Source organism: Saccopteryx leptura, chromosome 1 (assembly GCF_036850995.1).
Source record: "Saccopteryx leptura isolate mSacLep1 chromosome 1, mSacLep1_pri_phased_curated, whole genome shotgun sequence".
Classification (NCBI taxonomy): Eukaryota; Metazoa; Chordata; class Mammalia; order Chiroptera; family Emballonuridae; genus Saccopteryx; species Saccopteryx leptura.
In genome coordinates this window covers 296,722,311-296,747,547 of record NC_089503.1, presented here as the reverse complement: position 1 = coordinate 296,747,547, position 25,237 = coordinate 296,722,311, and the positions used below count along the sequence as shown (strand labels likewise).

The following is a 25,237-nucleotide window of genomic DNA, read 5'->3' as shown; positions in this document are numbered from 1 at the left end:
ACTTTATCTTTTTTCTCCATGTTGTTCTCTATAACTGAAGTATTTCCTCAGCTTATTTTTAATTCTGTTGAGTTTTCATTTCTGCTCTCATTTTGTTTGCATTTCTAAGAGCTATTATTTTTTTTAATGTTTTGGCTTTTCAAAATCATAGTTTGAGCTTTCTTGTACAATTCCACTATCTTAATTTTCTGTGCATAATGGCTTTTTAATTGAGATATAATTGACACATAACATTAATTTTAGGTGTATACTATAATGATTATATTTGTATATATTGAAAAATAATCATCACAATAAATCTAGTTAACATTTGTTACTATCATATTTACATTTTTTCCCCTTATGCTGAGGACTTTTAAGATTTACTCTCTTAGCAGCTTTTTAAATAAAGAAACCATGCTGTATATTACATCCCCATCATTTATTTATTTATTTTATAACTGGAAGTTTGTACCTTTTGACCCTTTCTCCCATTTTGCTCACCTTTGCTATCCCCAACTCCCTACCTCTGGCTAATGGGTCTGTTCTCTATCTGTAAACTTGTTTTTGTTATTTTTTAAGATTCCACATAAAAGTGAGGTTATATGGTATTTGTCTCTATTCATCTGACTTATTTCTCTTAGCGTAGTGCCCCAAGGCATGAGTGGCAAGATTTCATTTTTTTCATGGCTGAATACTATTCTGGTATATATATAATGAATAGTATATATATATATATATATATATATATATATATATATATATATATATATATATATATATAGTGGATTAGTATACCATGTTTTCTTCATTCATTCATCAACGGACACTGAGAATGCTTCTCTATTTTGGCTATTATAAATGGCATTGCAGTGAACATGGGGTTGCATATATCTTTTCAAGTTAGTGTTTTTGTTCCCTTCAGTAAATACCCAGAAGTGTAATTGCTGGATTATATGATAGTTCTATTTTAAATTATGAGGAACCTCCATACTGTTTTCCACAGTGGCTGTCCAGTTTACAGTCCTACCAACAGGGCACATCTTCACCAACACTTGTTATTCTTTGTCTTCTTGATAATAGCCATTTTAACCTGTGTGAGATAATATCTCATTGTAGTTTTGATTTACATTTCCCTGATGGTTAGTGATGTCAAGCACCTTTTCATGCAACCTATTGGCCACCTGTGTGTTATCATAAGAAAAATGTTTTCAGATTCTCTGTCCATTTTTATAAATTAGAGTTTAATTTTTTGCTATGGAGTTGTATGAGTTCTTCATATATTTTAGATATTAACTCCTTATCAGATATATGATTTGCAAATATTTTCTCCCATTCCATAGACTACTTTTTCATTGTGTTGATGTTTTTATTTTGTTTATTTATTTATTTGCTATGCATATGGTTCTTATTGTTCCACTTGTTTATTTTTTGCTTTTGTTGCCATTGCTTTCGATGTGAAATCCAAACTATTGTTGCCCAGACCAGTGTCAAGGAGCTTACCACCTACGTCTTTTTCATGTCTTATGTTTAAGTCTTTAATCCATTTTGAGTCAACTTTTGTATATGGTATCAAATCCAGTTTCATACTTTTGCATATGGCTGTCCAGTTTTCTCAACACTGCTTACTGAAGAGACTGTCCTTTTCCCATTCTATATTCTTGGCTCCCTTGTCATAAGTTAATTAACCATATATGTGTAGAATTATTTCTGGGATCTCTATTCTGTTTCATTGCTCTATTTGTCTGTGTTTATGCCAATATTATTCTGTTTTGATTACTATAGCTTTGTAATACAGTTTGAAATCAGGGAATATGATGCCTCTAGATTTGTTTTTCTTTCTCAAGATTGCTTTGGCTATTTAGGGTCTTTTATAGTTTCATACAATTTTTAAGATTGTTTGTTCTATTTCCATGAGAAATACTATTATAATTTTGATAGAGATTACACTGAATCTATAGATTGCTTTGGGTAGTATGGTCATTTTAACAATATTCTTCCAATTCGAGAGCATACAATATCTTCCCATTCATTATGTCTTATTCGATTTGTTTCCACAATGTCTTATAGCTTTTGTTATAAGTGTCTTTTCTTACCTTGGTTAATTTTGTTCCTTGGTACTCTTTTTTTTTTTCTGAAGTTGGAAACAGGGAGGCAGTCAGACTCCTGCATGTGCCCGACCGGGATCCACCGAGCACGCCCACCAGGGGGCGATGCTCTGCCCATCTGGGGCGTTGCTCTGTTGCAACCAGAGCCATTCTAGTGCCTGAGGCAGAGGCCAGAGAGCCATCCTCAGCGCCCGGGCCAACTTTGCTCCAATGGAGCCTTGGCTGCGGGAGGAGAACAGAGAGACAGAGAAGAAGGAGAAGGAGAGGGGTGGAGAAGCAGATGGGCTCTTCTCTTGTGTGCCCTGGCCGGGAATCGAACCCGGGACTCCTGCATGCCAGGCCAATGCTCTACCACTGAGCCAACCAGCCAGGGCATCCTTGGTACTCTTTTTGATACAATTATAAATGGTCTTTTTTTTTATTTTATTTCTGATAGTATATTATTAATGTATGGAAATGCAAAAGATTTTTGTATATTGATTCTGTGTTCTGCAACTTAAGTGAATTTGTTTATTAATTCTAACAGTTTTATGGTAGAGGTTTTAGGATTGTCTGTATATAATATCATGTTATCTGCAACTAGTGACACTTTTACCTCTTCCTTTCCAATTTGGATGCATTTAATATATTTTTATTGCTTAGTTGCCCTGACCAAAACATCCAATACTATGCTGAATAAAAGTAATGAGCACGGGCATCCTTGACTTGTTCTTGATGGTTAGAGAAAAGGCTTTTAGCTTTTCATCGTCAAATATGACCTTAGCTGAGGGCTTGTCATATATGGCTTTATTCATTTTGATTTTTAATGGATTTCTTCAGATGCCTAGTAGTTTTGGTTGACTGGATGTATGTAAAAATAGGAAATGTAGCCTGACCAGGTGGTAGCACAGTGGATAGACCATCGGACTGGGACATGGAAGACCCAGGTTTGAAACCCTGAGGTCACTGACTTGAGTGCAAGCTCATCTGACTTGAGCGTGGGCCCACCATCTTGAGCGTGGAGTTGCTGGCTTGAGCTTGTCCTCGGCTTGAGCCCAGAGGTTGCTGACTTGAAGCCCAAGGTTGCTGGCTTGAGCCCAGGGTCACTGGCTTGAGCAAGGGGTCACTCACTGTGCTGTAGCCCCCAGGTCGAGGCACATATGAGAAAGCAATCAATGAACAACTAAGGTGCCACAACAAAGAATTAATGCTTCTCATCTCTCTCCCTTCCTGTCTGTCTTCCCCTGTTTGTCCCTTTCTCTGTCTCTGTCACATATATACACACACAAAAAAAAAAGAACAGGAGCCCTGGCCGGTTGGCTCAGCGGTAGAGCGTCGGCCTAGCGTGCGGAGGACCCGGGTTCGATTCCCGGCCAGGGCACATAGGAGAAGCGCCCATTTGCTTCTCCACCCCTCCCCCCTCCTTCCTCTCTGTCTCTCTCTTCCCCTCCCGCAGCCAAGGCTCCATTGGAGCAAAGATGGCCCGGGCGCTGGGGATGGCTCTGTGGCCTCTGCCCCAGGCGCTAGAGTGGCTCTGGTCGCAACATGGCGACGCCCAGGATGGGCAGAGCAGAGCGTCGCCCCATGGTGGGCGTGCCGGGTGGATCCCGGTCAGGCGCATGCGGGAGTCTGTCTGACTGTCTCTCCCTGTTTCCAGCTTCAGAAAAATACAAAAAAAAAAAAAGAACAGGAAATGTAAAACGTGAGTGTAAGTTCAGAGTAGCAGGTAGGGCCTCCCACTGTGGGCTTCATTGTAGGAAAATGGTTTCTTATGGGAGTCTCCAATGTCACTATCTTAAGATCTTTCGTCTTAGGCTGCTCAGGTTCCCCAGAGGAGAATTTGCCAGCCTTCTGCCTGGAAAGTCAAGACCTAGCTGCCAATATTCTGGAGCCTGAGGGAATGAAGATAGCTGGGAGTCTCAGCTTCCAGGATGCAATTGATCTTTCAGTGTTCACTATGGTACCTCTACCCCTACCATGCTTGATGTCTTACAGTTAAGAGACTGCATTGCCCTATAAAAACAAAACAAACACCAGATTCTAGTTGTCTGGTGGAGTACAGATGAGGATAAGGCAGGGGTCCCCAAACTTTTTACACAGAGGGCCAGTTCACTGTCCCTCAGACCATTGGAGGGCCGGACTATAAAAAAAACTATGAACAAATCTCTATGCACACTGCACATATCTTATTTTAAAGTAAAAAAAACAAAACAGGAACAAATACAATATTTAAAATAAAGAACAAGTAAATTTAAATCAACAAACTGACCAGTATTTCAATGGGAACTATGCTCCTCTCACTGACCACCAATGAAAGAGGTGCCCCTTCCGGAAGTGCATTTGGGGCCAGATAAATGGCCTCAGGGGACCGCATGCGGACTGCGGGCCGTAGTTTGGGGACCCCTGGGATAAGGACATCTTGCATCTTTTTCTGTTTGTTTTGTTTTGTTTTGTGACAGAGACAGAGAGAGGGACAAATAGGGACCAACAGAAAGGGAGAGAGATAAGAAGCATCAGTTCTTCATTGCGGCACCTTAGTTGTTCACTGATTGCTTTCTCATATGTGCCTTGACCCGGGGGGGGGGGGGGGCGCTACAGCAGACCGAGGGAACCTTTGCTCAAGCCAGTGACCTTGGGCTCAAGCTGGCGAGCCATGCTCAAACCAGATGAGCCTACACTCAAGCCAGCGACCTTAAGGTTTCAAATCTGGGTCCTCCACGCCCCAGTCTGACGCTCTATCCACTGCACCACAGCCTGGTCAGGCTTGCATCTTTTTGAACAGCTTTTAACCAGCACCCATTCTAGCATCCCATTTATCTTACTTCTAGAGATCGCTGGTGCCCCAATACTAACATTTTTATGAGATTTTGTAGCATAAATATGAGTGTTCTTAGTTTTCCCCAGAGCTGGCTTAGGATTCAGCCTTTTCTGGTCTCTTCAGTCTGTTACCACTTATTTGTCTGCTTTACACATTCCAACATTTGCCTGCTGTTGTTCTTTGCTGTCTTTGTTCCCTGAGAATTTATTTAAAAATACACACACACTTTCCTATTATTGTTATGGCATTTTGAGAGAGAGGAAAAATGAATGCAAGTGTTTAATTTTTTATCTTTATCTGGGAGTCTCAAGAGGGAAGTATTTGTTGGTTTGTATTTAACATTCAAATAGCAAAGATGATATCATGAAGTACAACTGGAAATGACCATCGGAATAAGAAAAATGTCTCACATTGCTTTATATTCCAGGTGTTTATCACCTTAATCCTAAAATGAGGTTTGCAAATCTTTACCAAACAGTCAGAATTCTGAATATTATATATTTACTCTGATAATTATCTCATTCTTTTACTCACAACAAGTATACTCAAGATAAGAAGTTAGTTATAGCACTGTGGTAGCCGAAAGCCTATAAAAGCTCTCAAAATACCTCTTGTCATATAAAAAAAATTAATTGGTTTCTTTGTTCCTTAGATTTCTATTAATTTGAGGACATAACTTAAGTGACAGTTAACTATATCACCTTTGCTCCTCCTTGTTCAAAAAGAAATCTCTATTTAAAACCTAAGTAAGAAAGTTTGCTGGAATATTTATTTTCAGCCTTCTTTACATTGGCAGGCTTGGGGCAGTGTTCAAGCAGACAGGGGTGCAAGCCACAGAGCCTGGGCCTAGGCTCAGCACTCACACAGAGATCACTTCTGCCACATTATGTTGATCGTAGCCAGTCATAAATCCTACTTGGATTCAAGAGGTGGAGAAATTGACTCTAACTGTTGATGGAGGAGGCAAGAAATTCACATAGGTGTGTGTGTGTCCGGAACAGGAAGAATTGTGGCCTTTTTTGCAATCTACCTCTGTCTTCCTTCTGGTAATAACTCATTCATATTTTTACCACATAGAAAATATAGACATTTCCATTTTAGGATCCCCAGGGTCTCATCTCAACATGTCAACAGGCTCAACATCCAGGATCTCATGTTCCAACATTAGAAGCGACAGTTATAATGACAGCTAAGAGCTTATTGAATGCCCGACAGTGGACTCAGCAGAGCTTGTCACCTCACCTGTTTCTACAGAAACCTTATAAGAGGTACAAGCATTATCCCCATTTTCACAGATGAGGAAACGGAGACTCGGAGAGAAGTTGAGGGGATGGTCCTGACACCACCTAATACGTGACAAAGCCAGGGGTTAGACTGAAGCTGTCGCTTCAAAGTTCTTTTTTGTTTTTTTATTTTATTTTATTTTATTTTATTATTTTTTTATCTTTCTTGAAGCTGGAAACAGGGAGAGACAGTCAGACAGACTCCCACATGCGCCCGACCAGGATCCACCTGGCACGCCCACCAGGGGCGATGCTCTGCCCCTCCGGGGCATCGCTCTGCCGCAACCAGAGCTACTCTAGCACCTGGGGCAGAGGCCAAGGAGCCATCCCCAGCGCCCGGGCCATCTTTGCTCCAATGGAGCCTTGGCTGCGGGAGGGGAAGAGAGAGACAGAGAGGAAGGGGGGGGGGATGGAGAAGCAAATGGGCGCTTCTCCTATGTGCCCTGGCCGGGAATCGAACCCGGGTCCCCTGCACGCCAGGCCGACGCTCTACCGCTGAGCCAACTGGCCAGGGCCATGTTGCTTCAAAGTTTTAAGGTAAAACAGGAGTGATATTGGGGCTAAAAGACACCTCCCTCCTCCCCTAAAGGCTCTCTGCTTCCTTTACTTTTAAAGTCCCATATTTCTTTATAGGTGGAGGGTGGCGGGGTGAGGAAGACCCTTGGAAGGGAATGTGCCCTGAACTGAGGCTCAAAGAATGATTAGAAGCAAAGAAAGCTTCCCAAACAGAGCAGCTCCTGGGCTGATCCCCAGGAAAGCCAGCGTCCAGGAGGCATTCTGACCCAGCAAGGCAGGGTGATGGTGTGGCTAAGATGACAGTTTGTGGAGCCAGACTACTTGAGTTCAAATCCTGGTTCTGCCTCCTATTAGTTGAGTGATTTGGGGCACATCGCTTAACCTCTTTGATTCTTCACTTGTAAGATGAGGCCATGCAGTACTTAACTCCTGATTTAGTGTAAGGATTGAATGAGGTAACATATCTGGAATGCTTAGACTAGCAGCTGGGCCAGGCTCTATAAGTTTGCTCCCTCTAGAGAATCTCCGGGCTCCAGGTACAAGGTAGGCGTAAGGAATAGGAAGACCTGATCTTGAAGCTTGTCTGCAGTGCTTATTTCAGAGAACTATTATATGAGCTCACAAAATGTAATGTGCTAACGAGGAGGAGGCAGAAAACCATGCAGTGGAGGAGGGACATGGGCTTTTAGCCCAGAATATCTTGTCAGCCATGGCCATGTTTATCAGCTCTCCGTTATGATCTGAAATTGTGAGTCCAAATGGGCTTTTTTATTTGTCCCCTGTTTCTTTATGACATCTTTATTTGGTATTAAAATGTAACAATCTGTCTGAAATAATGTGAAAAAGCAGAGGAGGGTAAAATGACAGGAACCACATTTGAGGTGACTCTTGGTTTTCCCTTCTTCCTCTTTGATGCCATAAAACATTTTCGGAAGACCCTAGAGAAAATAGAAGAAAAAGGCTGTGACTTCTTCATTTACCCACATAGCATTTATCTCTCATCCGTCAAGTCAAATTACCTTTCTCAGAGGACAGTATTCTATAACAAAATCCAAGAGAAGTAACGGTGAGAGGGAAACACTTCCCTAAGGAATCAGTTCAGATGTCTTCATATTTTGTTTTCATACATTTTGTCTTCATGTCTCTGGCCTTCCTCTCCTTTATATGTTATCCCAAATTCACATTCCCAATTCTATTCCCAAACCAGGCCCCAGGCTGGACCACCCTTTCTCCAGACCGGTTTTTATCTCTTCCTCCCATCATTTGAACAACTCCTGATAATATGTCTTCTTGAAGAAAAGCATTTCGTAGCAATTGTTTTGCCAACATAAATCCCCATTTCCCTACTTACTGTTATTCAAAAATCTCTACCCATGCAATGTACCAGGTACTCAGTAGGTGCGGGGACTACAGATACCAGGATGGTTCAGCTTTTTGTCCCGAGTGAGCTCACAGTTTTCTGGGGGAGAGCGGAGGTGGGTTCTGCCCATCTCTGCCCTACGATCATGTTCATTTCTTTTATGGTTTGTCCTCCCCACTAGCCTGTTAGCCTCTCAAGGACAAAGATTTTATCTGTTTGATTTACAATTGTATAATCAGTCCATTAAGAGTGTCCTCAATACACATTTTCTGAGTGAATGAATAAAAACAAATAAATGACAGTATAGAATGAATGTGTTTTCGAGACAAGAAAAAGCTCAGGGGAGAGAGTAGGGAATTGTTTTTGTGCCAGGAGGGCAGTTGGAGGAGTGGGGAGACTTGCTGGGGGAGGTGACTTCTGAGTTGGATTTTGAGGGCAATGGCTACCAGCACTGATATGCTTTGCATGATGTCCAACTCATACAAAGTGCCCAATAAAAGTTTCCTGAGCGCTCTACAATGCATGGAGCAATTATAATTACAGTATCATTTAACACATTCCTGGGAGGGAAAGACATGGCTATTTCATGCTGTAGTATGTGGTTCTGGAAACTGTATCTATCACCTGGAAAACCTCTCAGTAGCACAGGAATACCTGCTGGACAAGCCGAGGTCATGGTGGGTGCACATGAGCCATGTGGGAATGTCTGGAGGCTGCGTGGGCCGCTGGCTGAGGGAGGGGGTCTCATCCAGAAAACATCCTGGGAAAGGAATGGACAGTGATTTTTAGAGACTCACCTCACTCCTGAGCCAGACCGGAGCTAATTACCTAACTCCTGTTTCCACCACCCAAGCCAATTTCAGATAATAAAACTCCTGAAAAATCAGGGTGGTGGAGAAGAGAGGAAGAAATAAAAACCAAATGCATTTTTAGTTGAATTTATTTAATAACCATACTGAGAAGAAAAAAAGATATGAGGCCTAGGCTTACTGTTTATTTATTTTAAGGCTTCTTAATTTTGTCCAGTTCTGACATATTGATGTTAATGCTTAGGAGACTGAGGCCCTAAGTACCGAGGTTTAGGAGCCTGCTGCCCCTGGTGTGACCTCTGGGGCCTCCCGTGCTGCTCTAGACGTCCCCTCTCTATGACTGATTGCAGACACCGCAGTATGAATCACACCAGATTATGTCAGATCAGACCCTCACCTCCAGTTAATCCTCAACCTGTGCTTTCCGTGTGTGTGCAGCTTCATCATCCACAACAAAGACACTTTCTTCAACAACGCCACAAGAAGTAGGATCGTACATCATATCTTACAAAGAATAAAGTATGAAGAAGGGAAAAACAAAATTGGTAAGTAGTATATTGGTAAATGAGTAAAAACCCACATGTGGTTTTGGGGGATTATAAACTTTTTCCTTTGGTTTTATTAAGCTCATATCCATTCTAGAAATGCTCATCATTTGTGAAACCTCTTAATTTTTCCCTTGGTGGATTGTTCAAAAGTGTAAAACCTTCACAGCATCCTTAGATCTTTTTTTTTTAAGCGTGTTCTCTCATGTAGCTAGGGTCCTGGAGAAATTCTTGGAATTCTGCAGATATTTATGGAATGGCCATTATGTGCCCTGCACTGGGCTAGATGTTGGGGAGATGAGTGCAGTTCTCTCCTGGAGCTTATGTTCAAGTTAAAAGCAGACTACAATTATAGTAAGTAACATGAAATAAAAAATTTAATGGATGATGTTTCAGAGAGGGGCCAGGAAGGGGCGGGAGCAGTTCAAACTGAAACAGAATGGTCAAGGAAAGCTTCACCGAGAAGCTGAAATCTGAACTAAGACGTGACAGAGGGAGCCAGAGGGGCAGCCGGAGAGGTGGACGGGCAGGCGAGCCCGGCGCGGAGGCTGCAGGTGCAGACCTGAGCTCTCACGCAGAAGCAAATTCTCCAGATAATCGCCTCCCCCGTTGAACAGCCTCCACGATTTATATTTTGGACATTTTTCTGAGAACTGTTCCATATTACATTACCAAATTTCCTGCCTTATTAAACAGATTATTGTGTTATCAGGAAGATTTGGGTGGCTTTGTTTGTATCTCTGTCCCAACAAGTTTTTTTATCGATAGTTTGAATAATGACCTGTATCAGTCACGGTCTAATCAGGAGACAAAGATCCCACATATTTTGAAGAGGGAAAGTTCAACATAAGAAATGAACTGTGACAGGGGATTGGAATAATGGAGGGTTGTCTAGTAAAGAGCAAGAAGAACCCTAAAGATTACAGGAATAACAGGTATTGGGAGCTGGCACCACCCCTGGGAAGACTCACACAACAGAGCTGAGATCCAGACCTTGTTGGACGGGGCGCAGCTGCGGTTCAGTAGGCAGCAGAGAGTTGGCCGGAGTTCTGTGCCCGCAGGACTCTGGGAATCTGCCCTCTTCAGTCGGTACTGGAACAAGCTGCCTGGAGGGGTTCCAAGGGAGACATCCGCTGGGAGGTAGTGCATCAGCAACATATTCTGTGAGGCTGTTCAAGGTACTCCTGCCCTTGGGGAGGTGCCATGTGCCACTGGCCACCATGCGCTGTAGGAGCTGGGTGCCATAGAAGCCTCATGCGGCAGAAGCCTGCTGGGAGGAGCATACTGGTACCCAGGAGACAAATTCCGCCCTCCTCCAGTGTCCCTCCAGGGCCTCCTGCTAGCAACACTTAGCATCATATCGTCTGGCAAAGGAGACATGTTTTGATGTCCAGCTCCATTATTGCAAAGTGGGAGATGTTGTACTACATTTGGAGTGAAGGGGCAATACACTGATGACTGGGATATAACAGCATGCTCAGGAAGTTTTCAAGTGGGGTGGAGACTGGAAGGAGGCATTAAATATGTTAGTCACTGGCGCCAAGAGCCTAGCTGATCTCAGGGATCCGGGAATCTTGGCCAAATCCGACAAGATGACATTTGATAGTTTGTACATGTAAACTCTTACACACAGATTCAGCAAAGCAACCACTCTGGCACTGTGGGCGAAATGTTGCTCAACATCAGGAGAGAAACTGACTTGAGAGGTTTAATTGCATGCAGCTCAGTGTGAGTCACTAAGTGTGATGAAGCTGCCAACAACGGCTTTGATACCAGGCTGCATAAATTGGAATATAATAGGGAGAAGTAGACAGTCACTTAGTCCAGATCTGAATAGTATTTCAGTGAGAGTCAATGTTGGTGAGAATGGTGAAACTGAACCTGATGTAGGGCTGTCTTCACTTCAGTAGAGAACACCCTTGTGTTCTCTGCCGTAGTCATCCATCCCCTACACATATCCTCTGCACAGAGGCCTCCATGACCATTCTAGCTAACAGTAGTCTCTCCTCTGAATTCATCTGGCAATTGTTTTTGTGTGTTTATGTGATAATTAATCATTTACAACTCTTAATGTCTTGAATTATTTATTTTCAATAACATTATGAAAATTCTACATTTTGATGTACTAAATAACTTAAATATCACATTAATTGCTTTTTTTATATTTATCCCTTATTTGTCCCTGTGACTTTTAAAACAAGCCTAAGATGTACTACACTTAATTGCTTTTTACTGATTGATTAATTTTAGAGAAAGAGAGAGAGAGAGAGAGAGAAGCATTCATCTGTTGTTTGACTTTAGTTGTACATCCACTGTTTGCTTCTCGTATGTGCCCTGACCAGGGATCAAACCTGCAGCCTTGTCATTGCAAGAGGATGCTCTAACTGACTGACCTAATTGGCCAGGGCTACGCATAATTTTTATCATACTTTTTTCAGTTAACATTGTTTCATGAACATACTAGAGAACAGTGAGTGGAAGAGAAATGATTATGGCAGTAGCTATGCTGGATTATTTCATAAAATGCAAATAATTTTTAAAACTATTGTCTTGGCTGATATAGGCATTATCATGTGCAGTATATCCCATAACCCACTATGACACACTAGTGTGTTAAGGATCTTCAGCTGAAAACTGCTGGTCTAGATAATAAGCTCCTTAATTGTGACTAAGTTGCTTAATTCGTTTATATCATGATTGCCTAGCATAGTATCTGGCATATTATAAATATGCTTGTTGCCTTGAATTGAAAATCTTTTAATGTGATCAGTGTCTAACCATAGCATCCTCATATAGTCAAAAACTGTGTATAATGAGGCCACATAGCAATTACTATGTTTAATTTTTCATCTCAAAAGGTGAGATATTTTTACAACTAGTCAATATGGAGACAAAAGAAGGCCAGAGACAGTGAATTTTAAATGTTCTGAAGGAACAGAGGAAGTATAATATTATCACTGGTAAATAGTCTTTTTTTCTAGTTTTCTCATTTGATGAAAAATTGAGAATTCTATTCAAGAACCCCTAGTGCTTTGGAAATAAGTAATGAAGAACTGGAAAATTAGAAATAACCATTGATAGAGAACATTATTAACCCAGGATCTGGCATTATACTAAAAGATATGGAGTAAGACTGCAAATGCTCTGTTAACCTGATGTGTCACTGCCACCCTTGGTTTCATAAATAAAAGAACATACTAGAAAAAAAATTAATTTTTTGAAAGGATTAATGTTTACCCAACTTTATTTTCTGCCTGAAACTCTTTCTGAAAGTGGCATCTTGCATGAGCCAGTATTAATTAGAGATAACAAAAAATACTAATTTGTAAACATGAGTCATAAGAGAATTCCAGTGGAGTGTTAAAATACCACTGTGTAAGTTTTTCAGTTTCACTCTGAATGTATTACAACTGGGAAAATCTAACCTGTTGAAATTCATTTTCAAAATAGAGCAATTGCTAGATCAACAGAGATTTATTTGACAATAACAATGCATAAAATAAGTCTTGAAGTTGATTTGTATTTCAAAATTGGTGCTCAGGAGGGAAGTTAGCACACTGATAGGCATCTAATATTGACTACAGAGGTCGTCATCAGAGTTTCTTCTTAGGTCCTTGTGAATCCTAGGGTCTATATATTTTCTAGTGTCTGGGATGTTTGAAAGTTATTGATGAGATGTGTGGAATTCTCAATAGAGACCCCAGGAAAATCAAAGATTCCTACACAATTATTTATTCATTCATTACAAAGGTATTTATTGAGGGCTTTCTGTATGCTAGACAAACTACAGAGTCCTACAGATATTTGTATTTCAAATGCTTTTCTTAGACATTTAGTGTTAAAGTCAAGCATCTTAAAGCACATTACTGTGTTACTATAATTAAAAGTACCTAAACATTAATTGATTTTCCATCAATACATGTTCTATTTTCTAGTTAAGCTAAGACTCTGGACTCTAATCAGTATCTAATCATGCAGAGCATTTCTTTATAAACCACTTGAGAGGCATCCTTCCAGTTATCCTCTCTGAGCTACATTTCAGGAAGTAGTATAAATCTTGATCTGAAAGAATCTTTAAAAACCAACAGATTAAACTTCCACCTCTGGCCAAAATGGAATAACAAGATTTTCTGTCCCACCTGAAACAATAAAAAGTGGGAAAACAAGAAAAAAAAGTATTATAAAACCTGATTAGCTATATATATATATATATGAAATTAAATTTATAATTTAAAATCTTCTTACAAAGAAAACTCCAGGCCCCAGATTATTTTACCGGTGAATTCTATTAGCATTCAAGAAAGAAGTAATACTAGTTCTTCAAGAGTCTTGCACAAAATTGTGGAGTTATGACTATTTCTCATCTTATTCTATGAAGGTGGTATTACCCAGGTACCAAAACCAGGCAAAGACAATAACAAAAAAAATTGCAGATTGATAGCCTCTGTGAATATAGATACAAACATTATAAGTAGCAAATAAAACCCAACAATATATAAAAAGTATAGTACATCATGGCCAAGTAAGGTTTATCCAGGACTGAAAGGCTGGCTTAGTATTTGAAAATCAATTGATGTAATTTACCATATTTACAAAGTATAAAAAGGAAAACCATATGGTTATTTCAACAGACACAGAAAAAGAATTTGACAAAATCCTACATATATGCTCTGGCCAAGCAGCTCAGTTGGTTAGAGTATTGTCCCAATACACCTACGTCACAGGTTTGATAACCAGTCAGGACACATACAAAATTCAACTAATGAACAAATTGATATCTCCCTCTTTCTCTCTCTCTTTCTCTCTCAAATCAATATTCCTGATAAAAAATAACTCAGCAAAATACAATAGGAAGAATCTTTCTCAACTTAAAAAGTGCATCTATGAAATACTGGTAGTTAACATTATAATTAATGGTAAAAGACTGAATGCTTTCCCCCTTAAATAAGGAACAGTTCGAGTATGTCTGCACTTGCACTCATTATTTTACTAGCCTCTGCAGTAAGACAAGAAAAGAAATGAGACATCCAAATTGGAAAATAAGTGAACTGTCTTTATTCTCAGATGACTTGATCATCTATATAGAAATTCCAATATAATCCACTGAAAGTCTATTAGAAGTAATGATTTTAGCTTTGTTGCAAGAAACACGATTGATATACAAAAGTCAATTGCATTTTACAAAGCAACAATAAACACACGATTGAAATTTTAAATAAAGACAGTGCCATTTACAATAGCATCAAAAACATGAAATTTTAACTGACAAAAGATATGTTAGACATGTACATACACTGAAAACTACAAAACATTGCTGAGAGAAATATTGTTAAGATGTCAGTTCTCCCTAACTTAACCCACAGATCCAAAGCAATCTCAATCAGACTCCCAAGAGTGTGTGTTAGGGAAGTGGGGAATTCACAAACTGATTGAGAAATTAAAAAGGAAATGAAAGAACCTAGTAGAGCCCAAAATAACTTTGAAAAATAAAACCCACACAAAATGGAGAGTTAAAGTATTAGTTACCTGCTTTCAAGAATTATTACAAACTTACAGTAATCAGGAGAGCATTGTATCAGTGTGAAGACAGATAAGTGGAACAAAATAGAGAATTCAGAAGTGGAGCCACACATATACGGACAATTGATTTTTGACAAAGGTTCAAGGGCAGTTCAGTGGATAATTATCTTCAACAAATGACGCTAGAACAATTCATACCTAAATAATGTACTTGAATGCATATACAAAAATTAACTCACATGGATCATAGAGCTAAATGAAAACCTAAAACTAAAAAAAATTCTAGGAAAAATATTTTGTGACCTTGGGTTAGGGAATTCTTAAATATAATACCAAAAGAACATTCATAAAAGAAAAAAAATGGGTAAATTGGACTTCACAAAATTAAAACTGCTTTTGTACTATATTTTTAAGAGAATGAAAAGAGAAACCACTTACTAGGAAACAAATTTTTCAAAACATATGTCTAATGAATGACATCTAGACTATGAAACTCGATAATAAAAAATTTAATTGGCATAAGATTTGGACAGATATTTCACAAGAGAAGATATACTGATAGCAAATAAGCACAAGAGAAGATTTCACCATCATTATTCACTAGGAAAATGCAAACTGAAATCACCAGCTACCACTACATGCCTACTAGAATGGCTGAAATTAAAGACTGACCATACCAAGTGTTGGCAAGGATGTGGAGGAACTTGAACTTTCATAAACTGCTGATGGAAGTATAAGATTGTATAAACATGTCAAAAAACATTTGACATTTTCTCAAAAGTTAAACATATATCTACTGTATGATCTAGCCATTCCACTTCTATTTACCCAAAAGAAATGAAAGGAGATATCCACACAAAGACTGGCATTTTTTGTAATAGCTCAAGATTAGAAATAACTCAAATGTCTCTCATGAGGGGACTAGATAAACAAGGAATATGATATTTAGATTATGTAATAGTACCCAGCAATGAAAAGAGATGAGCTACAATATGAATGAATCTCAGAATAACTATGCTAAGCAGAAGAAGTACTGTATGATTATATTTATATAAAACTCTGGAAAATGCAAGCTACTCGACAGTAAGCCGATGAGTGTTTGCCTTGGCGATGGCTTCGGGAGGAGTGGGAGACGACAAAGTAGCGTGACAAAGCTTTTAGCGTGATGGAGATGTGTACTCCCTTCTCAAACTGGACCTTTAAACATATGCCATTTATTACGTATAAGTTACTTCAATAAAGCTGTTTTTAAACTTTTTTCTACATATTCAACACCCCCTCCCCATTTTATGGATGAGAAAATTGAGGTCTGAGGACAAGAGGACTTTTCCAAAGTCACACCACTAGTCTAATGTAGAGGAGTTAGAGTTGCTCTTCTGGATAAAAATAGAAGAGCTCCTGGTGGAAAATTATGTGTTTGAGGTGATAAATTTGTCCATTTCTCAGCACATTTCCACCTCTTAGCAAGGCCCTGGACTGGGTGAAAACAAGGCTTCCTTGTTTTCTGTCAGAAAATTCCAGTTCCGTAGCCGATAGCAACTCTCTGTCTAAACTGTGGGTGTTACCAAGTGAGTTGACATCACTTTTGAAAAACCAAATGGTTTTCTCCAAAGGGTACCACCGTTCCATTGATCTTGAACATTGTGAGAGTTGAAACTCAGTATTAATTCAAATTGGACTTCTTGTTGTTTTAGGTCTGACTCGTTTGCTTACCAATGGCTCCTATGAAGCTGCCTTCCCTCTGCACGAGGTATTGTCCCGCGCCTCCTCCTCCAGCCGCCGTCCGTTTCTGGCTCTAAACCAGCTTCTGGGGATACTCATTAACTGAATTTGTTGATATGACATTTATTCAGAAGAAATTTATGTAATTTGCTCAGTAGATAATTAGGCCTACTTGCCTTGTGACACAGCACAGGTTGGTTTATTTGTTCTTTTTCTGTAATTGCCAGAATACTTGAATCAGGAGTCACTCAGCTTGAATTCAGAGGAATAGCTGAGGGACTGCAGATCATAAAAGTAAAGAGACATTGAATATTTGTATGAGGCACCTAAAACATATAGTCTTTGCAACAAAGGAATTTATAGTTACAGTGGTACCTTGAGATACGAGTTTAATTCATTCTATAACTGAGCTCCTAAGTCAGTCAACTCGTATATCAAACAAATTTCTCCCATTTAAAATAACTAAAATAGATTTAATTCATTCCAGTCCTGTGAAACATCCCCAAATCATACTAAATTATGAAAAAAGACGTTTTTAATTAAGAAACACACATGTATACTTTACCAATGCATAACAAAATACATGAAATAAAAGAAAAAAGTGTTATTTAGTACTGTATTCTAACCTTAGAGACAGACGAGTGAGGCTAACGAAGGTGAATGGCAAAGGAGGAGGGAGGGAGGAAGGGATGCAGGCACTGTAGACATGTAAACTAAAACTGCACTTTCTTAACACTAAATGTAAACTAAAACTGCATTTTTCTTTACTTTAAACTAAAACTGCACTTTCTTTACTTAAAATGAAAACACAAAAACTTAATTGTAAAAAAATTCACTTTCTTAACTTTAACCTTAACCTAAGCTTAACATTACATATTTTTCATTTAATCATCACCTGCTTTTGCCTTTTTGGCTACACTTTCGGCACTTTCACTTGCAGGACTTTTGAATAAAAATCTATTCAAAGAGGTTTGCTTTTGCCTGCCTTTTAAAATGTTACGGAAATGTGACAAACAAGTGTCATTAAAAAGTGCTGAAGCATGACCAGATGAAACTTTTTATGGGTGTTTCTTTTCAGTGAAACTTGAAAGCTTCTTCCACATTGCCAGCATGTCTTTAATTTCACTTGTAGAAATCACTTCCTCCGACTCTACCTCCTCCTCACTACTAATCTCTTGCAGAAGCTCCGTATGTTGCATCATCTGTAGCTGCTTCAACTCCTCAGTTGAGAGTTCCTCCTCATGTTCTTGACAAGCTCATTTACATCACCCTCATCTACCTCCAGACCCATCGACTTTCCGAGAGACACAATCTCCTCCAACGCTTCTACCTCGGTCTCGGTCTCCGTCTCTGGTTCGAATCCTTCGAAGTCCCTGTCTGCAACAACATCAAGCCATAACTTTTTCCATGCTGAGTTCAAGGTTCTTCTTGTAATCTCTTGCCATGCCAAGTCAATAATGCGTAAACATATCACTATGTTGTAGTGATCTTTCCAAAACTCTTGCAGGGTTAGATTTGTATTTTCAGTCACCTCAAAGCAGCGGCGGAACAAGTGCTTTGTGTAAAGCTTTTTAAAGTTGGAAACGACCCGCTGATTCATAAGTTGCAAGATTGAAGTCATCTTGGGTGGGAGGTAGAGGACTTTCATGAATTTGAACACATCGAGAATGTCATCTTGAAGACCAGGTGGGTGGGCTGGAGCATTATCAAGGATTAGTAATGCTTTCATCGGGAGTTTATTTTCTTGAAGATATTTCTTTACTGCAGGACCAAAGACGAGATTTACCCATTCAATAAAAAACTGCTGTTTACCATGCCATAGCATTGGTGCACCACATAACCTGCAGTTTTTCTTTAAGAGTCCTGCGAGTCTCAAAGGCTCAAGGATTTTCAGAATGATACACTAGCAGTGGCTTTACTTTACAGTCACTGCTAGCATTTGCACACAATGCAACGGTCAGATGATCCTTCATGGGTTTATGGCCTGACAGCTTCTTCTCCTCTACAGTGATGAAAGACCTCTGGGGCATTTTTTTCCAAAACAATCCGATTTCATCACAGTTGAACACTTGTTGAGGGATGTAGCCTTCCTTTGCAATAAGCACAGCAAAACATGTGATGTACTCCTCAGCTGCCTTAACGTCAGCACTTCGCAGCTTCACCATGCCTCACCACTGAGTAGATGCCAGATCTCTTCTTGAAATTTTCAAACCAGCCATGACTTGCCTTAAACGTATCTTCTTCTGCCTCTTTTGAGGTTGATGGTTCTTTCTTCTTCAAGACACTGTAAATAATACATGCCTTTTCACATATTACAGTCTCCATCACTGTATCTCCTGCCAGCTCTTTCTCTTTCACCCACCCCAGCAGAAGCTTCTACATTTCTTCATAGATATTTGTCCTTAATTGGGACAGAATTGTAGTTCCTTTCACTGGATTTGCGCTTTTGATGGCATCCTTTTGTTTAAGGATGGTACAAATTGTAGATGTATTGTGGTCTTACAGCCTTGCCAGTTCAATCACTTGTACAACACGCTCATGTTTTTCTATTATTTCTTGCTTTACTTCTATCGACATTATTCTCTTCTTCTTCTCACCACTGTCCTTTACACTCACTTTCTTTGGCCCCATGATAGCACACAAAAAAAGTTAGTAAAAAAAAATGCAAAAATGATGCAAGAACCAGTACAGCGCACAAGATTCTACTTGATTCTGCAGGTAACATATGAGAAAGAACGAGATGCTGGTGGTGGTGTGCTGCCGATACTGGACTCGTGCGCCAACTAGCGGCAGCTTCCTGAATCACAACTGGTATCTCAGAATTTCTACAAACCCAGTCGCAGCTTGTATCTTAAAAAATTTGTATGTTGGTCAGCTCGTATCTCAAGGTACCACTGTATTTTTTAAAGAGGAGGGGAAGCCATCTTGCAAAGTTTCTGGTAACCAAAGGGGGACAAATGGGAATTAATAGCATACTTATCATTGCTTTCTAAAGATATATACATTCTGATTTTTTATATTTATTTATTTATTTATTTTTATTTATTGAGAGGGGAGGCAGAGACAGATTTCTGCATGCACCCCGACTGGGATCCACCCAGCAAAACCACTAAGGGGCAATGCTCTGCCCATCTGAGGCCCTTGCTTTGTTGCAACCAAAGCCATTTTTTAGTGCCCAAGGCAGAGTCCATGTAGCCATTCACAGTGCCTGGGGCTATCTCTCTCTAATCGAGCCATAGCTGCAGGAAGAGAGGAGAAGAGAGAGCACGAGAGAGAAGTAAGATGGGGAGAAGTGGAGAAGCAGATGGGCACTTCTCCTTTGTGCCCTGACTGGGAATCGAACCCAGGACATTCACACATGGGGCCAATGCTCTACCACTGAGCAAACCGCCCAGGGCTATTCTAATTTTTAAAAACACATATATCATTTTTCCTTTTTTATTTTCTTACTAATTTACTACACACTCTTTGTCACACATTAGGACTTCCGTAAATGTAACTGTGATTACCCTTAACTCTCTTTCCCCATTAGCTCTTGGGTTATTTCACCCAGGATTCTCTTTACATGATGACTTTTCATAATTGGTGAGAGATTATTGTCTTTTTCATAGTATCATGCCCCTACTCCATACAGGTCACTGTATGACATAGAGAATACAAAAAGAAATATCACGGTTCGTGCCCTCTAGAACATCACAAACTGGCTGGGGGGGAACTCCTGTGAGAGTAGTTTTTAGAGCAGTGTTCTATCAGAAACAGTGTAAACAGTGTGTCAACAAACTTTAGAGGACAAGTCCAACTGTCCCCAAATGGCAGGTCTTTTCACTTGGCTAACATCGTTTCTTCCTTTGATGTGGAGCACCATGGGGATGTAAACTGTGATTTAGAATGTTTAAGGCCTGACCTGTGGTGGCACAGTGGATAAAACGTCGACCTGGAAATGCTGAGGTCACCGGTTCGAAACCCTGGGCTTGCCTGGTCAAGGCACATATGGGAGTTGATGCTTCCAACTCCTCCCTCTTCTCTCTCTCTGTCTCTCCTCTCTCTCTCTCTCTCTCTCTCTCTCTCTCTCTCTCTGTCTCTCCCTCTCCTCTCTAAAAGGAATAAATAAATAAAAATTTTTAAAAAACTGAGTTTAAAAAAAAAAGAAAATAGAATGTTTAAAACCTCATTCATTAGCAGAACTTTGGTCTGGGATCCTTTTTACAGTCTGCCATAGACCATTTTTGGAGTGATCTTTTTGGTATCGCAGCAGCCACCCTTTTGACACAAAGGTTTTCTAGAACCACACACAAGTGTTTCTGAACTCTAAAGAAAGATTCCACCACCCCCCTCAAAAAAAAAAACCATCATGTGGCTCCCTGTAGTTATTAGCTGATATTGCCAAAACAGAGTTTCAGTGAGTCCCGTATCTTCCCACTGCTCAGCTCATGCTGTGCAGAGGGCGGCGTCTGAACACTGGTAGGTGGGCAGACGTGCCTGTGCCAGTGAGCGGTGGTGGGCAGGCAGATGTCTGAGAAGATGTAGGTATGAAACCTCACAGAGTAACCCTAGGCCTTTCCTATGATTTTTATATCTCAGTAAAGCCCTGTACTTTATAAGAGGACATCCAAACTAATCATAGCAACTGCAGTAACATAATTGTTCATTTGACTTTTTACCCTCAGTTTAACTTAACTATATTATTTAACCTCATAACAACCTTCAGAGGCTGGAAGGCCAGAAGGGAAGATATTGTTGCCCTTGTTTCATGTTAAAAATTTAAAGAAATTTAGAGGTTTAGAAAAAGGTTAGCCCACCTCTGGTCACACAGGGAGTGGTAGTTGAGCCAACACTAGAACTGAGTTTCTGATTCCTCTGCCCTGTTTACTTTCCACTAAAAACAGTCTTCTCAGGTTAAAAGGACTTCCCAATAATTACTCAGCTCCAGGAAGTACCTTTTGTGTTTGTAAAACTAGCATTGCCATTAATTGAACTCACAAAACCCCACCGCTCTGGCCCTTGGTCTCATTTGTTCAAGGAGAAGGTCAAATTAGTTTAGATTTTTTTCTAATTTTGAGGTGACTTCCAGCTCTTACATTCTAGCGTTTTCTTATAAATAAGGCCATGTGACAAGGTTACAGTGATGACTATTCCCCAAGTACTCTTGACACAAGTGGGAAAGAGAGCTAATAAGTCTTGAGAATGGCCTCTGAGCAAGACTCATTATTCATTGAAACCACAGAAGAAACCTAACGAGACAGATATTAGTAGTTCCATTATGAACTAGGACTCCAAGGCTCAGTGAGTTTACAGTCCCTTAGCTAAAAAGTGGAACAGAACGTGAACTCGCTCAACCCTGCCCAAGTCTAACAAGCATGTGCTTCTTACTACAGCACGATTATCAACAAGGTAATTTCCAGAATAACTAATGAAACTACTTCGTTCCCTTCAATAATACAGATACACTTTTTCTCATGTGACTTCTATTGCTGCTCCTGCCTTAAGAAACTAGTATTACTATTAACATTCCCTATGGCCTTTGTGGGTATTGCCTCACCAGCAGTGGTGTTTTTATCCCAGGGAAGTTACCGAAGTAAAAACCCCATCAGAACCCATGGAGCAGAAAACCACCGCCACCTGCTATATGAGTGCTGGGCCTCCTGGGGCGTGTGGTATAAGTACCAGCCTCTGGATCTCGTCAGGTGAGTTTCTAACCCGCTGCACCTGGAAAGCTTGCACAGAATGATGAGGGCAGACTGTCTGCTGGGACCAGAAAAAATAGTCTGAGATGCACAACTCTCACTTAAATCTGGCTTCTTCCCAAGAGGGCAGCTCTCAGAGAACAGCAGTCATTCTTGGTAAACCAGACCTCTCTCTGATGAGGATGCGTTTCCTCCACAAAGGCCTCAGGGAGGGACCTGGGAGGTCAGCCAGATCTTCCAGAAGACTCCATGAGGAACAGGTCACCCGTGTGACTTACTGACAAATTATCAGTAATAATTGTAGAGAGGTGACACCACTTCCATATATTAGTGACAAATGGAATATTAGTTACTGCGATGTAAGAAATAGGAATTGCTGTTATTCTGATACATTTCAGGTTTATTTTCATTTTCATTTAAACCTAATAACCTTGAAAGATTGCTTTAATACTGCAGGTCAAAAGACTATATCAACTTTTAACCAGTGACGATTGTGCAGTGAAAATGTATTTTTTAAGTGTCTGTATAATGCCCAACTTTCTACCATGCCAGTTGTATACTCTGAAATCCCATTATTTACTTAGAGGCTGAGTATGAAGACTGAGTAACAATTCACACCTCATAGATTTCTTAAAGAGAAAGTCACGTCTCATTTTCTAGACTAGCTGGATTTGTTTCCCTTTTACGAGGGCCCTCAAATAAATGAGTCCAGAAAAAAAATGACATAATAAGACAACCCACTTTATATTTCGTCTCCCTGGGTTGTCGTTCTTCCTGCCAGAGTCCTTGTTACCAGTTTTTACTCCTTTTGACTCAAGGACATTGATGAATTGTGTCCCACTCTTTCGTTGGTAAAGATAGATAATCCAGATGATTTGTGTGTGTGTGGAAAATATTTTCTGAGATGAGATCATTTTCCTTTGACCACTTTCAATACATGATTACAAAAAAAAGTGAGGGGGGGGATAGAAGCAAATTCTCTTCCTAGCCTCAGTTTTGTATCACAGGATTACATCGATCAAAAATTACAGAAAGTTGCTGCCGGCAAAACATTATCTTGCTCGCGACAGCATTTTGATTAAGACTTTGCCAGTGAGCATGAATTAACTGCCCACTGTGTTTCTAGTACGCTGCTAAGTACTAGTGGCCAGGACACACAAGGAGCCACAGTCTCTGGCTTTGAGAAACTGTCAGTTTCCTTCAGGTAAACAGGTCCTGCATAATTGGGACCACTATAGAACAATACAAGACTGTGCACAACTAGGTAAAACATCTAGTGGAGATAATAAGTTTTACACTAATTTAGTAAGATGGAGAGAATGGATATGGGTCAGCGCCTGTGGACGGCCCTATGTACAGAGCTGAGCCCTGGAAGGGCAGTAGGCTTGGTATTGGCCAAAGGAAAGGGAGCTGAAAAGAACATGCAAGATTTGAGTCGAGTCAGGATGTGGAGCACCCTGGGAATCTCATCGCTAAAGCAGTTCTTGTCCTGCAGATGTTGCTTCCTCCATATTACTCAAATCTGGCCACACCCCCATCTCCCCCGCCATGCTGCTTCCTTCCCCTGTAACCGAGGCTGCTGGTTCCTACGTGGTCTCCCTTACCCACTCTGGCCCCTCCCAAACCGTACCCTTCCCTGCAGACAGAGTGATCTTTTCGGAATATGAATCTGATTATGTCCCTTGATTGTTAAAACTCTCTCATGACTTTCCGTTTCTCTTAGGAGAAAGATCAATGCATTTAGCATGTTCTTCTGCAAGACTCATTGAGGCTCAGCCCCTACCTACCTCACGCCCACCTCTTGTTCTTAGTGTTCCAGTCACAGCACCCTATTTCACGTTCTCCTACCACAGGATCGGTGTACATACTGTTTCCTCTGCTGGAAACTCTATCTTATCACCAACCCCACCTAGCTAACTTGCACTCATCAGCACAACACTCACCTCAAAGAAGTCTTCCCTGACGAGGGTGGTCAAATGGCCTAGTTATATATATATATATGCTGATAGAATTTTATTCCTCTCCTTTTTAGTTCTTTTCTCAGTTTTGTAATTATAAACTTATTTCTTTAAATGACCTATATGAGTCTCCTCCATGACTTTGCAAGCTTCCCAGGAGCAGGGACCAAGCTTGTTTTTCTCACCAATGAGGTATTCTCAGCACCTAGCACAGTATTTGGTACATAGTAGGTATTTTTTATTTGTCAGGTAAATAAATAAATATATGTGTACATAAAGGCATATTGGAAAAGTCTTCTGGGAGTAACATGTTTCTACTGGGACACCATGGAATGTGGGGTAAATAGATAATCCCAGGCGCTTAGGGGCCGTGGACATTCTAAGCAGAAAGCAGTAGTCAATATTTAGAAAAAGATGGTCAACAACACTTGTTTAGAATGAGAATGAAAAAAATTATTAGAATAGTCTTATATTGGGCTAAGAAATAATGACCTTCTAAGTCATGAAATTTAGTAATTGAAAAGCATAGAAAACACAATTTGGTTTTTATTCTAACACAAGTTGATCATATTAATGATGCTTAATTTAAGAAATAAAAGACGGAGGATTATTCTGGACACTTTCAAACTTCACAGACCACAGGGCACTAGGCAGGCTGGGTAGACTCAGAAAAGTATTTATAGAGGTAGATACGGAAGCCTGGTAAAAGTCATCACTTAAAAGGGAAAGTTGCTCTGAGTATCTATTCATTTTGAATCTCAGTGATTCGAGTTTTGGGTTTTTTTTTTCCCTCTTTCTAGTATCTTGTGATTCCAGCATTGTAAATGTCTGGTAAAGCTACAAAATACTGAAAGGGATATTCAAAGTCTTTTACAATTACTTGGTCTCCTATTTTTTAAAGAACTATCTAATGATGATATGTACATTACAAATAAGCATACACTCAGAAATGGTGA

General features: G+C 40.0%; 1 protein-coding gene and 1 non-coding gene across 4 annotated transcripts in view; one reads left to right on the top strand and one right to left on the bottom strand.

Moving 5' to 3' along the window:
* ANO4 (anoctamin 4) overlaps window positions 1–25,237 on the top strand; it is a 401,034-nt gene that overhangs the window by 298,892 nt on the left and 76,905 nt on the right. For all 3 annotated transcript variants that reach the window (XM_066356852.1, XM_066356843.1, XM_066356858.1), the window contains 3 exons: window positions 9,291–9,397; window positions 16,612–16,667; window positions 22,202–22,323. In XM_066356852.1, coding sequence (XP_066212949.1) covers window positions 9,291–9,397; window positions 16,612–16,667; window positions 22,202–22,323 — 285 coding nt within the window. The remainder of the gene's footprint in view (window positions 1–9,290; window positions 9,398–16,611; window positions 16,668–22,201; window positions 22,324–25,237) is intronic.
* On the bottom strand, window positions 19,962–20,037 carry TRNAM-CAU (transfer RNA methionine (anticodon CAU)). The gene has a single exon. It is a non-coding gene; the product is annotated as a tRNA-Met (tRNA).